The following is a 12,983-nucleotide window of genomic DNA, read 5'->3' on the forward strand; positions in this document are numbered from 1 at the left end:
TGGACACAAATTTCCTAGATGTTAAATCATGAACAGTGCAGATACCATCACCTAGGCCCACCCAAGCTTATTGAATTTTGTAACTCATTTACAAGGCAAAAAAGTCAAAGCTCTCATCGCATTCAAGTTGAAGCTATGAGTTCTACGCACATACATACATTTGGAATGATAAATATACTGTCAATGGTAAGCATATTAATGATGCGGCATTTAAGAAAGGAAGAGTTTTGTATAAGGTTGCCTCCTAGTACTGTAGAAGTAAGCTCACCCCAAAATTTTGCTTAGAGATGTCCCAATGTTGGAAACTTTATCATGGTTTGAAAATCTATTTTCATCCCTAGTTATAAAATTTAAAATTTCAAAAATGGTATAGATAGAGCAGATCAATAAACACTTGACAATCTTGAAATTAGATGTTCCAGATAAGTTGCTACTAGATGCAATGTTTTTTGGACTTGTAATTCTTTTTTTTCTTATGTACATACATCTCGAGGTCGAGATAATCAATTGGAGGGTCTTCAACACTGGAACACTCTCTTCTATAAAAGTTTTGAGGTGCACCTTACTTCAATAGTATAACATTACAACCTTATATAAACTTTTTCCTTTAAGAAATAAATAAGAAACTAGTGATTGCTAGAGTTCAATGAGTCAAAAGTCAGAGTGCTTTCAGACACTACAGTTAGCAAAAAGTTTCAGAATTACACACGTCATGCCCGATGTGTTAAGCTGCCAAAGGCCTACTAAAACTTAACTTTAGTCAATAGGAAACCAATGCGAATACGAATACTCTTGTCATTTTCCATTACAACAAATGGATATGGACACTCTGGAGCTTAAGAAAAGTAAGGAAACTTACACTTCTGCAAGTGTTAATCATTTGGTTTTGAACTGCAAGGGGTTTTTGATCAGAAGGTGTAGATCCAATTCATATGTACCACTTGAGCTGCACCAAGTGCTAATGAGGGACCCTATAGGGAGGGTCTAAACACATGGAACTTAATTTTTTCCTCATCATATTTGTGAGGCACACCATGTCAGTTGGACGTTCTTCATGTACTCCACTGTATTCATTCTATTTTTAAAAATATTACAATAGGTGGGACCCTCATGAAACCCCCACCCCACTCATTTTTTTTGCTTTGAGAATGGTTAACTTTTGCATTGCTATAAAGAGTTGGAGTACAGTTGTGGGGTAATCCGAGAGTACCCACTAGATGGGTCTCTCGGTAAAAAATAAGTCATCAGACCCTGTACAAAAAATGGGCTTATAGATCTACTCGATTACAATCGATTTACAATGGGGCTACAAAAAATGGGCTTATAGGTTTGCCCGTTTACAAAGAGATGCTCTACTTCGTGTACCCTCTGTGGTCCAGAGCAAAAAAGAAGATGGATTGGGTTTGGTCTTGTACTTGGGCCCTAGCCCCATCCTTCGCCAGGAGATCGGCGAACTCGTTTGACGTCCTCGAGATATGCTTCCAGAAGACGACCATATCCCTGCAAATGTAAGCAATCTCATCAAAGATCGAAGCGGGGTACCATGGAGGTGTTGACCTCCCGGTTACCCATGAAATAATATCATATGCGTCTCCCTCCACTATAAGGTGTCGTCCCCAAGACTGATTGAAGCATTTGAGGCCCAACAGCAAGGCCATGGCTTTGGCATATTGAGAGTCTATGTGGCCTAGGTGCCCGGAGTAGGCGAACAAAATATTGCGATGATGGTCTCTGAAGACACCACTAGCACCTGCAGGGCCGGGATTCCCCAGAGAACACCCATCAAAGTTAAGCTTGATGGTACCTTCTGGAGGTCGCAGCCAGTTGGTTGTTCTTTGTACCTTTCGTGGTTGGTGGTACAAGATGTTTTCCCATTGGCTAAGAAAAGTATTCGCAGAGATACCCGAAAAGATCCTGTGGTTGGAGGCCCAAAAAGTTACTAAGGACGTAAACTTGTGAAAAGTGCTGAGCCTTGAATATTATGGCTTTGGAATATCCTAGCGTTTCCTTCTACCCAAATCACCCACATGGTGGCTGCCACAGCAGCCTTCCATAACGTTCGTCCAGCCTTCGACCAATGTGATGCGTGGTCCGAGGATATAAGGTCCTTGACCGTCAGAGGTATAACCCATTGGAAGCCAAACAACTGCAATATTTGACCCCAAAGGTTGTAGGCTAGGTTACAGTGAATGGAGAGGTGAGGATTCAATTCCTCCTCGGTCAAACACATGGCACATCTGTTGGGGATTGGAACCCCTTTCTTTTGAAGCTGGTCAACTGTGAGTGCCCTTTGGGAGCACACTATCCAATTGAAAGTCTGCACTTTAGGAGGGGTTATAGTGGACCAGACATTGGATAGGACAGAGGATGGGTTAAGAGGTCCCTTAGTGGCGTGTGTCCTAGCCAAAGATCTGACCAGAAGCGCACTCTTGTTCCTTTTCTTTAATGAAACCTGATGAATATTTTTAATAGTGAGAGGGAGGAGGTGAACAACTTCCACGCTCCTGAGGCCCTGTTCAGAGGTCTCCTCTCAGACACCCAAGTTCCTTCAAAAATCCTATATTTAATGCGTAGGACCTGAGCCCATAGGGAATCAGTCTGAGTGGCTAGGCGCCACCACCATTTCCCTAAAAGGGTCAGGTTATGTTTTCTTAGGATCCTGATTCCTAGCCCTCCCTGGTGCTGGGGTAAGCAGACTTTATCTCAAGAGATTAAATGGTATTTTGTTCTCTCGGCATATCCCGACCAAAGAAAATTCCTCATTAATTGTTCTAGGCGGTTGGCAACTGAGGTTGGCATGTGGAAAAGAGACATGAGGTATACAGGAGCTTTAGCCAGAGTTGCTTTGATCAAAGTGGTACGGCTAGCCTGAGAAAGGTATCTCCCTTTCCATCCTACCAGGCGCCTATCAACCTTGTCTATTATGTGAGACCATTGTCTCTTTTTAGGTTTTCCCAATCCGAGAGGCAGACCAAGGTATGTTGTGGGTAGATCCTCAACTTTGCATTCCCAATTTGGGATAAGCTCTCTGATTTCAGCATTGGCGAGTGCCACCCCATCATTTTAATTTTTCCATGTTGACTTTGAAACCTGTAGCCACTTGGAAACATTTGAGATAAAACCTCAAATTCTCAATTTCTTGTGAAGAAGCGTCCAAGAACACCAAAGTGTCATTTGCGTATTGCAAATGAGACACTGTTGGACCTCGGTGACAAGTTTAGAAGCCCTTGAGGAGGCCTGCCTGGTACAAGTGGGAGATAGATCGGCTGAAGACTGATGTTGTAATAGCGAAAAGGAAAGGGGAGAGAGTGGGTACCCCTAGCATAGCCTCCTCGAGGAAGGGAAGAAGCCTTTTGGGGTTCCATTGATGAGGATCGAGAAATGAGGATGAGAGTAGCAACCTCTCATCCATTTTCACCAGCAGTCTCGAAACCCCATTCTTGCTATTGACTCATCCAGAATGGACCAATCAACATGGTCATACGCTTTCTCTCAGTCAATCTTCAAGATTAGACCGAGCTTCTTGGACAAATGCCTAGAGTGAATGCACTCATGTGCTACAAAAGCTCTGTCTAGGATTTGCCTATCTTTGATGAAGGTAGTTTGTGACGGAGATGATAGAAGGAAGGACTTATTGTATTCTAGAAGCTAACACCTTGGCCAGAATTTTGTAGGAGGAGTTGAGCAAACTGATTGGGCAGAAGTCCTTTAGCTCCTCAAACCCTTCTACCTTGGGAACTAAGGCAATGAATGTAGCATTGATGGCGTTGTGAAGAACTCCCCGATGAAAAAATTCCTCGAAGAAAATCATGAAGACTGAGCGGAAGGTTTCCCAGAAGATTTTGAAAGGTGCTATAGGGAACCCATTCGGACCGGGGGCTTTGTCTTTGGCTAAGTCGTCTAAAGCATTTAGGATTTCCTCTTCAAAGAAAGGTCACTCGAGCGAAAGAGCCTGGTCTTCTGTAAGAATTAAGAAATCAAGGTCGGTTATTTTTGGTCTGGGATCCAAAGGGGCAACGTAAAGGGTTCGGAAGAAGTCTAGAATGGCCGATTTGATTTCCCCAGGTTGTACCAAATAGTGATTATTTGACTTGATTGTCGAAATAGTATTGTCTCTCCTGCGACAATTTGCTATCTGGTGGAAGAAACTTGCATTTTGATCCCTGCTTTTAGCAAATTAACTCTAGACCTCTGGAACCAATATAATTCTTTTTTGAGGGTGGAGAAGTATTCCAACTTTGTTTGGGTTCTCAGGTTCGACTCAGTGTCTATCAGAGGTCAGGACTCCCCAATACGGTCAAGGTCTTGGATGGACCTAAGTAGAGAGGACTTGATAAGGGAGTAATTACCGGGGATGGACTTACTTCAGGTCTTTAGGGAGGCTTTGAGAAGTTGAATTTTGGTTTGGAGCCTATAACCAGCTCTTCCCGAAACCTGACCGGAGAAAGAGTTCCACCAAATAAGAATCGGAGTGGGTAAAGACTCCTCTTGAAGCCAAGCTAATTCAAATCTAAAAGGCTTCGATCCTCTTCTGATAGCTTAGGTGTCTAGAAGGATAGGGCAATGGTCAAAGGTTGGTTTAGGCAGCGCCATAGCATGAGAGCCCGGAAAGAGTTCCTCCCAATTCAGGGATAGGAGGAATTTATTTAGTTTAGAGAGAGTAGGTTGGGGAGAGTGATTGGACCAAGTAAAGAGTGGTTGAAAAATGAAATCCAAGAAGTCCGTCATTCCCCAGGAGATGATAGGGTTGGAGTTTCTCTCATGAGACCATCTCGTGATGTTGAAATCTCCACCCAAACACCATACATGGTGGGGTAGAGCGGCGACACAGTCCAGTTCTGCCCAGAGACGTGGTCTGAGAGAAGTTGAGCAAGGGCCGTAAATGGCCGAGAATTTCCACAGGAAGCCATCTAAAGTACGTGAAAGAAGAACGGTGACGGAGAACTCCCCTATATGGGAGGAGAGGAGGAGGTGATATGATGGGTCCCAGATCACCCATATACCACTTGAAGCCCCGTCCGCAGGAAGAGCGACCCATTGGCAAGGCCTTCTACTCCAAACCTGGCAAATTAGATGGAGAGTGGGCTCGGGTAGTTTGGTTTCTGTGAGGCCTAAAATCGCAGGAAGATTTTTCGAGGTCAAGTCCTTGACTACCTCCCTTTTGGACAATTGTCCCAAACCTCTTACGTTCCATGTATCTTCATGATTTGGAGGTGGGAGCTGAGGAAGAGGCTAATCTGGCAGACCTCCTCAAGGAGGGAGAGGAGGTTGGGAATGGGGGGCCTTCTAATGGAATTCCCTCATAGGAGATTGAGGAGAACAGATTGAGTCCCTTTGTCCTCTAAAACTGACCTTCAGTCGGCTCAAGCCCAAGCAAGCTCAGGCCCAGCAAGGCCCTTGAATACCTGCCTTGCATTTGCTATAGGTGATATCATCAGTTGATAATATTCATCATTTGTTACATTGAATGGAATTGCAGTGTCATGACACCAAAGTGCTCCTGCCTTCAGAATTTTTTTCTTGATCTGCTCTACTTCGGGCCTATACATAAGGAGCCATTCGACCCTAGGTAGGCTCAGTGAAGGCCACCGATAGGGCAGTTTAGCTTAGGGCTGGAAGGGTTTAGAAGCTGTAGAAGGCCCTCGCCTCTCAACAAAGGTGGAAGCCTTGAAGAGTCCTAGGCCTCCTAGGTGTATTCCTCCCACACAAAGTACCACTAGTTCAGGAGCAACCAAATGATTGCTTCTCATGAGGACCCCACCCCATGTTGGCTTGTCATCTAGAACACATGTCTTCTAGACTGGTCCTCCTTGCATGCCCAAATCTGGCTTTGAAATATTCCTCGCAAGAGGTTACATAATAGTCTCTGCGCAGCTCCTCAGTTGCCCTCTAACTTCACACCATCTTTCCTTTCACTACCTATTGAATTGCCCCATCTGTTGCTTCAATTAGGCAGGGCACACTTGGACAAGGCAACGAGTTACCCAAAACTATGGCGAGGCAATGTTTTAGGCAATTAATATCGCCCTACATCCCCTTCCCATATATGCACCACACGCACCCTTTCGCAGATCCAGTCTCACCCGATACTGCCATGATGGATCTTATAAGCCCCCTCATCATCAACATAATTAAGCCTACAAAAGCATTAATTACTACTTTGTTTGAGGGAAAATATTACTCTACAGGCAAAGTAAGCATGCTAAAGACATAAAAAGAATTGATTTATTACATTTTCCAAGAGGAAAAATTACTTTAAAAATAATTTAGGCCCACAAGAAGCATAAAAAATCCCATTAGCAACATTAACTTTAAGAGAAAACCTCAATAGCATCACTAAGTTATAGCATCCATAGAAATATCTTTTTTCCTTTTAGAATCATAGAAATATCTTTTTATGCATCAAAATATGAAGAAAAATGTAGATTTACAGAATTTTTTAGAGAAAATATTATTTTCAAAATATCCCAAGCATATAAGAGACATTAAAAATTAAAATCAAACTAATTCAAATCATCAAAGTTAAAAACAAAAACTAGATTGTAACAATAATAAAGCTTATCTCGGTATACATGTAAAAAGTATCTCCGTATACACAAAAAAAAGTTGAATCTTACTGTTGTTTTAAGAAAATACAATAAGTCAATATAACTAGAGCTAATGATAATTGTCCAAAAAACTTTTTTATATGAATTTAAGTTGAAAAATAAAATCCATTTTTGCTTATCCGAAGTTTTGAAGCTGATCTTCCAATTATTGTGCCTAGTGCAAATCAATGCCTCCAGTCTTTGTGAAAAGGGCCTCCAATACCCCAAATCGAAACCCCACAACTAGATTTTGGATTTGAGTTCAAATCTAGTTTATCAAACTCTTGAAAGTTTTGGCCAAATGATGCTTCAGTGTCCCAAATCTTGCAGATCTGAGATTTTGTGTGGTTTTCTCTGAAAACTAAGCCTTTCATTCCATAAAGAACTTAAAAGCACGCCTCAGGAAGAAATTTCCGGCAAGATAGCACTAGGATTGCAAAAATTTCGCGAGTTTTCCAACTTCAGATGAACCCTAATTTGAAACTCAAAATCCCACAAATCTAAGATTTTTTTCTCTCAATTTTGATTTTTGAGATCATTAGAGGATGCAAACAGGACACCAAGGGGTGAAACTTCAGAGAAAACAAGCTCAAAATTACAACAAATTGGAAGAAAGAGGGATCAATTCCCTACCCCCCACCACCCCCTCCCCACTGTTAGAACTTCTCGAGTGACTACAGTAACTCGCGTGAGCTGATCTAAGTACCCTTCCTTAACAAGTTGGGGGTTTTGGGCTGGGCAGGCTGCCAAGACCAAGAAACTTAGGCATGTCTGAGTCAGACTCATGAGCTCTAGAATGATGCTCCAAAATATTTATCTAAGGTTTCAATTACTACATGGTACATCCTATTGTTTTACTCCGAAGAGCAGGGCGCAATGAGTATGTCCTTCTATTCTTGTAGCATTATGTGCTTACTTTCCATCAATCATATCCTATTTACAGAAAAATGCATCACTTGTATCAAAAATTCATTGTTTAGGAAAAGATGCCTTATTGGGTTTGGAGACAACCGGTTCATTACGTTATAATCAGAAAAACCAAAAAGTCTTATCAGGTTCAAGAACAACCAAGAAAGGCTTGAAAGAATCAAAACAATAATCCCAAGATCCAAACTCACATATAGAAATGTGTGTCCGATAAGACATTACTAGAGATCTTAGAGATATGCAAAGGAATCTATGAAATAAATGGAAAAACAGCAATTTTATTAGGTTTGGGAACAGCCATGACAGATGTCAAGGAGCCATATCTCACTAAAAGAACCATATCTCACTAAAAGACAAATGATAGACTACAATAATCCCAAGATCCAAAACTACATGAAGAGAACTGCATTCAATAAGATTATAAGACACTATAAATGGTCATAAAGATATGCTCAGGAACCTAAAATGACAAAAAAGGGAAGATTTTCTATGAACGTAATCTGTACTCAAAAACGTCATACAACAAGCAAGTGTATCCAAGACAAATGGAGCACATAGAAAAATGGAGCACATACTATTTGTTTCTGTAGGTAGCTGAGTGGGATATTCTCTCACAACAGTCCCATGCAATGAAAATCTTAAAGCCCTAACAGCCTCAACTCTATCAGACCAAGATTTCCATGAGCTGCTACCAACCACTGGTCTGCTCACCATAGGCGTGGATGATTTTAAATCCATCTCATCATATCTATTTTTATCCTCTTTTTTTTCATCTGCTGATGAAGGTTTTCGAAGGCTATCATCTTCTCCACATTTGACAGCACTAGATGAACTATTTGAAATTTTACTCAAATCATTACCACCAGACAGAGCATCAGGAGAAGAGGAGGCATTCTGGAGTGGTAGGTTCCCACTTTCCTTTTCCAACTTCTTTCTTCCACGCTCCTTTAGCTTCTCCAATAAAGAGGGTTTTATTTGTTTCGTGATTTCCGCCTGTGCTTCCTCAATCTCTTCACGTGACATTCTTTGCAATAGGGCACGATTTTCAGCATCAATGTCCGTGGATGACAGTGGGCCTTCCTCTTCAGGTTTAAAGTTTCTTCCCTCAAGAACTAATTTGTTGGCCCCAATATCTTTAGGGGCTCTACTGAAAACATGAGATGAATCTATAGAAGAATGTTTAATATCTTCCAATGAGCTAGATATCCTATTATCATGTGAAACAAGTTGAGTAGAATCTCTAGAATTTGATGGCATGTCACTTTCCATATTTTCATGAGGACATGAATCCCATCGATTTTCAGTCTTACGTGGTGCAGTTTCAACGTCGACATCCATCCTTTCAGCTTTGAAGTTACTTGTTTCAGTAATTAGGAGGCCACCCCCAGTATCTTTAGATGCTCCATTGAGAACATCTGATGAAATAATATGACTTTGTTCCATATCTTCTACTTGATTTGAGATTCTACTGCCATTTGAAACAAGACTGCTTCTGTCTTCTCCTTTCCTTTTTCCAACAAGAGTCTGTAAATAATTTGGATTCATTTTTTTGTGCACAAGATCTTCAGGCAGCAATTCTCTCCACTTGCTGAAGTCCAAATCTTTCTTTGGTTTTCGTTTTAATGGCTTTGCAAATGCGGATTGATGATCTAAATTCATGTCGGCTTCATCATTTGCAGGCTCCTCCTCACGGCCCTCATGACTTAGTGGTGCCCAATGCTGTCAGAAAAAAATATATCGCATCAACAATAAGTGAATTGCAAAGGAATATCTCATGAAAATGAAGCAAGACACAATAACAACTACAAAGACAGTGGCCTTTGTTTACTTTGATACAAGCAATGGAATGACCCCAAGAGGATCAGAGAGCATCAAAAAGGCAAAGACTGTTTCTAAAAGCCAGTGGAGCCGGTCAAGTAGCCCAAGAAAAGACAACAAATCATGAGGGCCCTTAGTTGGGCCCTTAGTATGAAAATAGTTCCCTTATGGAAAGTATGAAAATAGTTCCCTTAGTTGGGAAAAACATATTCTGTTAATGCTCAAATATATATAAATATATATATATATATATATATATATATATATATGTGTGTGTGTGTGTAAATTATTTTTTTATGCCAACTATATAAGGTGCCCACCTTATACCATACAAGGAAGACACACCACTAAATTTTGCTGGAAGATGTAACTTTGGTGCCAGATACTTACGATGGCTTGAAATCTATGTTCAACTCTAATTATAAAATTTAAAATTCCTATGTATGTGTATGTGTGTATGTATGTATGTTTATATGTATATATGTGTGTGTGTGTGTGCATATGTGTGAGTGCGTGTTCTAATTATCAAATTTAAAATTCCTATGTGTGTGTGTATATATATATATATATATATATATATATATATATATATATATATATATATATATATATATATATATATATATACACACAAACACACACACACACACAAATTAGGAACTGGTTTCCAGCCAATTGATGTGCTAGTAAAATGGGCCCATACATCATGTTCATCGGTTTAACTCAAGAAACATATAGATGTTTAATTCAAATAAATCATGGGGCGGTTTTGGCAATCTCCATTCTCAGTACTTAAAGCGAGTGAAGACTAGACCTAACAAAGCCAACACAGTTATAAGTCACTATTTTAACAAATATTTCCACTAGTATATACATAAGCAAGTTATTCTAGGGAACAGGCAACATTTATTTATCTATTTAAAAAACCCATTTCCAATTTGAACTCCATGGCAGATAATTCTCATAAAACTTAAGAGCACATTAATGAAAAAATTGGCTATCCAATTTTAAGTAGGTAACAACGAATAATTGCAGCAAACAACAAGTGATTATACTCCCAAAGCTAATAACAGTTATTAACATGAACAAAATGAAATTGCATAAAAGAATGGGAATTTCCTTTGCAGGTGAATAGAAAGAAAATTAGAACAATAGGTTGTGATAGAAACAATACAAAATTGAATAGTAAGCACCAATAGACTATGCTGAAACGGCATTAAAAATGCAAATTTCTTTTGAAAGTACTAAGAAAAAAAAAATGATAAACTATTATCATCATCAAATCCCCTTTCTAACTAATTGGAATCGGCTACACGAATCCTAGTCAGTAAAGAAAGCCCCCGTATCGTTTCTCACTACTTCCAACCGTACCTTTTTGGGCTTCGCTCATGCACTTATTGAGCCTCCACTTGAATGAACTCGTACCTCATAATACATTTTGTACTCGGTCTATGCCACAAATGACCAGCCCACTAAAGTCTACTTTCTCTCATCTTATCGCCTATTGGATTGGAGGAGAGAAAGTAGACTTAGGTAGAAAAATAAGAATGGGTAGTAGAAAAAAAACAACATCAAACTACAACAATGGTAGATAAAACATTGATTATGCCAAAACACCCCTGAAAAATTGGGACTTTCATTGGTGGGGAAGTGCGAGACAGAAAAATGAAACTGTGTGTAGTGAGAGAAAACACCAAACAACAACAATAGTTGCAAAAACATTAACACGCGGACACCGCATAAAACAATGGAATTTTATTTTATGGGGTGGTAAGAGAATCATGGGTAGAAAGACAAACAATATGAAACCCGGTAGTAAGATAATCATGGGTAGAGAGACAAACAATATGAAACCCACTTACAGGACCGTCAGAGCGGTGGCGAGCAACCGGAAAAGGAAGGACAGTGGGTTGGGGAGGAGCAAGCGAATGGGGATTTTGAGTTGCAGGCGCGAAGCCTTTCTCGATGATTCTCCCCACTAAACTGGATACAGCTGCAATCTTTTCTGGCTCATTTTTCATGCCTGAAAGTCGAATTTCTTTTGGAAACCGTTTGTTGGAAGAACTGGAGTTAGGTTCATTAGCCATTACAGATACTTCTTAGCGAGATGGACACCAATTCAGAAATCAATCAGAGAAGGAGAGGATGTTCCAGAAATGGGGGTCGAGATGTGGAGGGATCAGAGACCGCCGGCTCAGACAGAGAAGCCAACGTCTGTACCAGTGAGACGTAGAGCGATATATGAAGACTACGGTGGTTTCCACGAAAGTGACGAGCCCTTGCGTAAATAGCAGCGGTCTCTCTCTCTCTCGAGTCGACCCGACGAGGTCTGTATTTGGACTCAGACAATGGACCCCGTGGTTGGCAAAGTTGGACACAAACCCGGACAAGACTTAAGTTGCGCAAAAATTTGTCCGAGTTTAACTTGGATCCTGTGGGTTGGGGTCGGGTCATGTCCAGGTCAAACCAACCTGACTCAACCGCATTAACCTAGACCTGACCAAACCCAGCATATACTAGTGTAAAATAGATATAAGTTAAAGATTGTATACAAGACCATTTATCTTTGATATGTCACAACTCCTTACAACCATTTGATATGAATTTGATAGCTTAAATGTGTTGCAAAGTTCGAAAAAAAAAAATTTGAAGTTTGAATTTGGTCAATGGTCAATTTCACATCTAATGATTAAGATTAATGTAATCACCTTGTATTAAAGGTAAATGGTTTTATTGTATACTTTCCCTATAAATAATATTTAATATGTATAAATTAATTTCTTATTTTTTATTTTTTTAACCTCCATTTAAAGGATGTGGATAAAAATAATGAAAAACAATATGGCGACTTATGATCCGACTAAGGATATCGCCTTTGGTAGAACAGAATAGCAGAACAAAATCTATATAGTTAGTCCAAATAGTTGGAATAAGGCCCCGAGAATTATGATAGACCTTTACTTAACTGGGTGGGTCGATTTTGGGTCCAAGTTACCTAGGTCTTGAATAGGTCGAGGTCTAATTTAGACCAGTTGGGTGCAACCCAGGTCCAATCTAACTTATTCCCACCGCTGTTCTTGAAGTTGAAAGCAAACAAGTTGATCTATGTTAAACGAGGAAGAGAAAAGGGAAACATTATTGGGAAAAGTTTATATAAGGATGCAACCTTATAATGTAGAACTACGGATGCTCCTCAAAAATCCATCGGAAAAGGTAGTTTTAATGTTGAAAAACCCTTTGATTGATCATCTCGACATCAAGATGCATGCCCATGAAAAAAAAAAAAAAAGTATCAGAAATAGTGCAATTTACAACATATTATCATTTTCAAGATTTTCATATGTTTATAGATCTACTTGATTTTAACCATTTTTAAAATTTAAAATTTTTTAATTAGATATAAAAATAGATTTTGAGATAATCTTAAGAACATTTTACATCAAAATTATATACCATGATAAAATTTGAAGGTGCACCTTACCTCTATAGCTACGGATGCATTCGTAAGCCAACTGCACCCAAAATTATTTAATAATTATGAGTAACTACGTCACAAAATGCACATTCACATTACATGTACCATCCTACCTAAATGATGAGAATGAGCTGGGGCATTAGCGGTAGTACCAATGAGCCTTATGATGAAGTCTC

At 39.8% G+C, this 12,983-nt stretch overlaps 1 protein-coding gene across 6 annotated transcripts in view; it reads right to left on the reverse strand.

The window, feature by feature from the left end:
- The window catches only part of IYO (RPAP1-like, carboxy-terminal protein), a 47,359-nt gene extending 35,632 nt beyond the window's left edge, over positions 1–11,727 (reverse strand). For all 6 annotated transcript variants that reach the window (XM_088867756.1, XM_088867755.1, XM_088867754.1 and 3 more), the window contains exons 1-2: positions 11,195–11,727; positions 8,090–9,233 (exon numbers count right to left, since the gene is read on the reverse strand). In XM_088867756.1, coding sequence (XP_088723882.1) covers positions 8,090–9,233; positions 11,195–11,419 — 1,369 coding nt within the window. In that variant the 5' untranslated portion in view covers positions 11,420–11,727. The remainder of the gene's footprint in view (positions 1–8,089; positions 9,234–11,194) is intronic.
- Positions 11,728–12,983: the final 1,256 nt, after the last annotated feature.

Source organism: Amborella trichopoda, chromosome 5 (genome assembly GCF_054954075.1).
Source record: "Amborella trichopoda isolate Santa Cruz 75 chromosome 5, AtrichopodaSantaCruz75HAP2 v2.0, whole genome shotgun sequence".
NCBI lineage: Eukaryota > Viridiplantae > Streptophyta > Magnoliopsida > Amborellales > Amborellaceae > Amborella > Amborella trichopoda.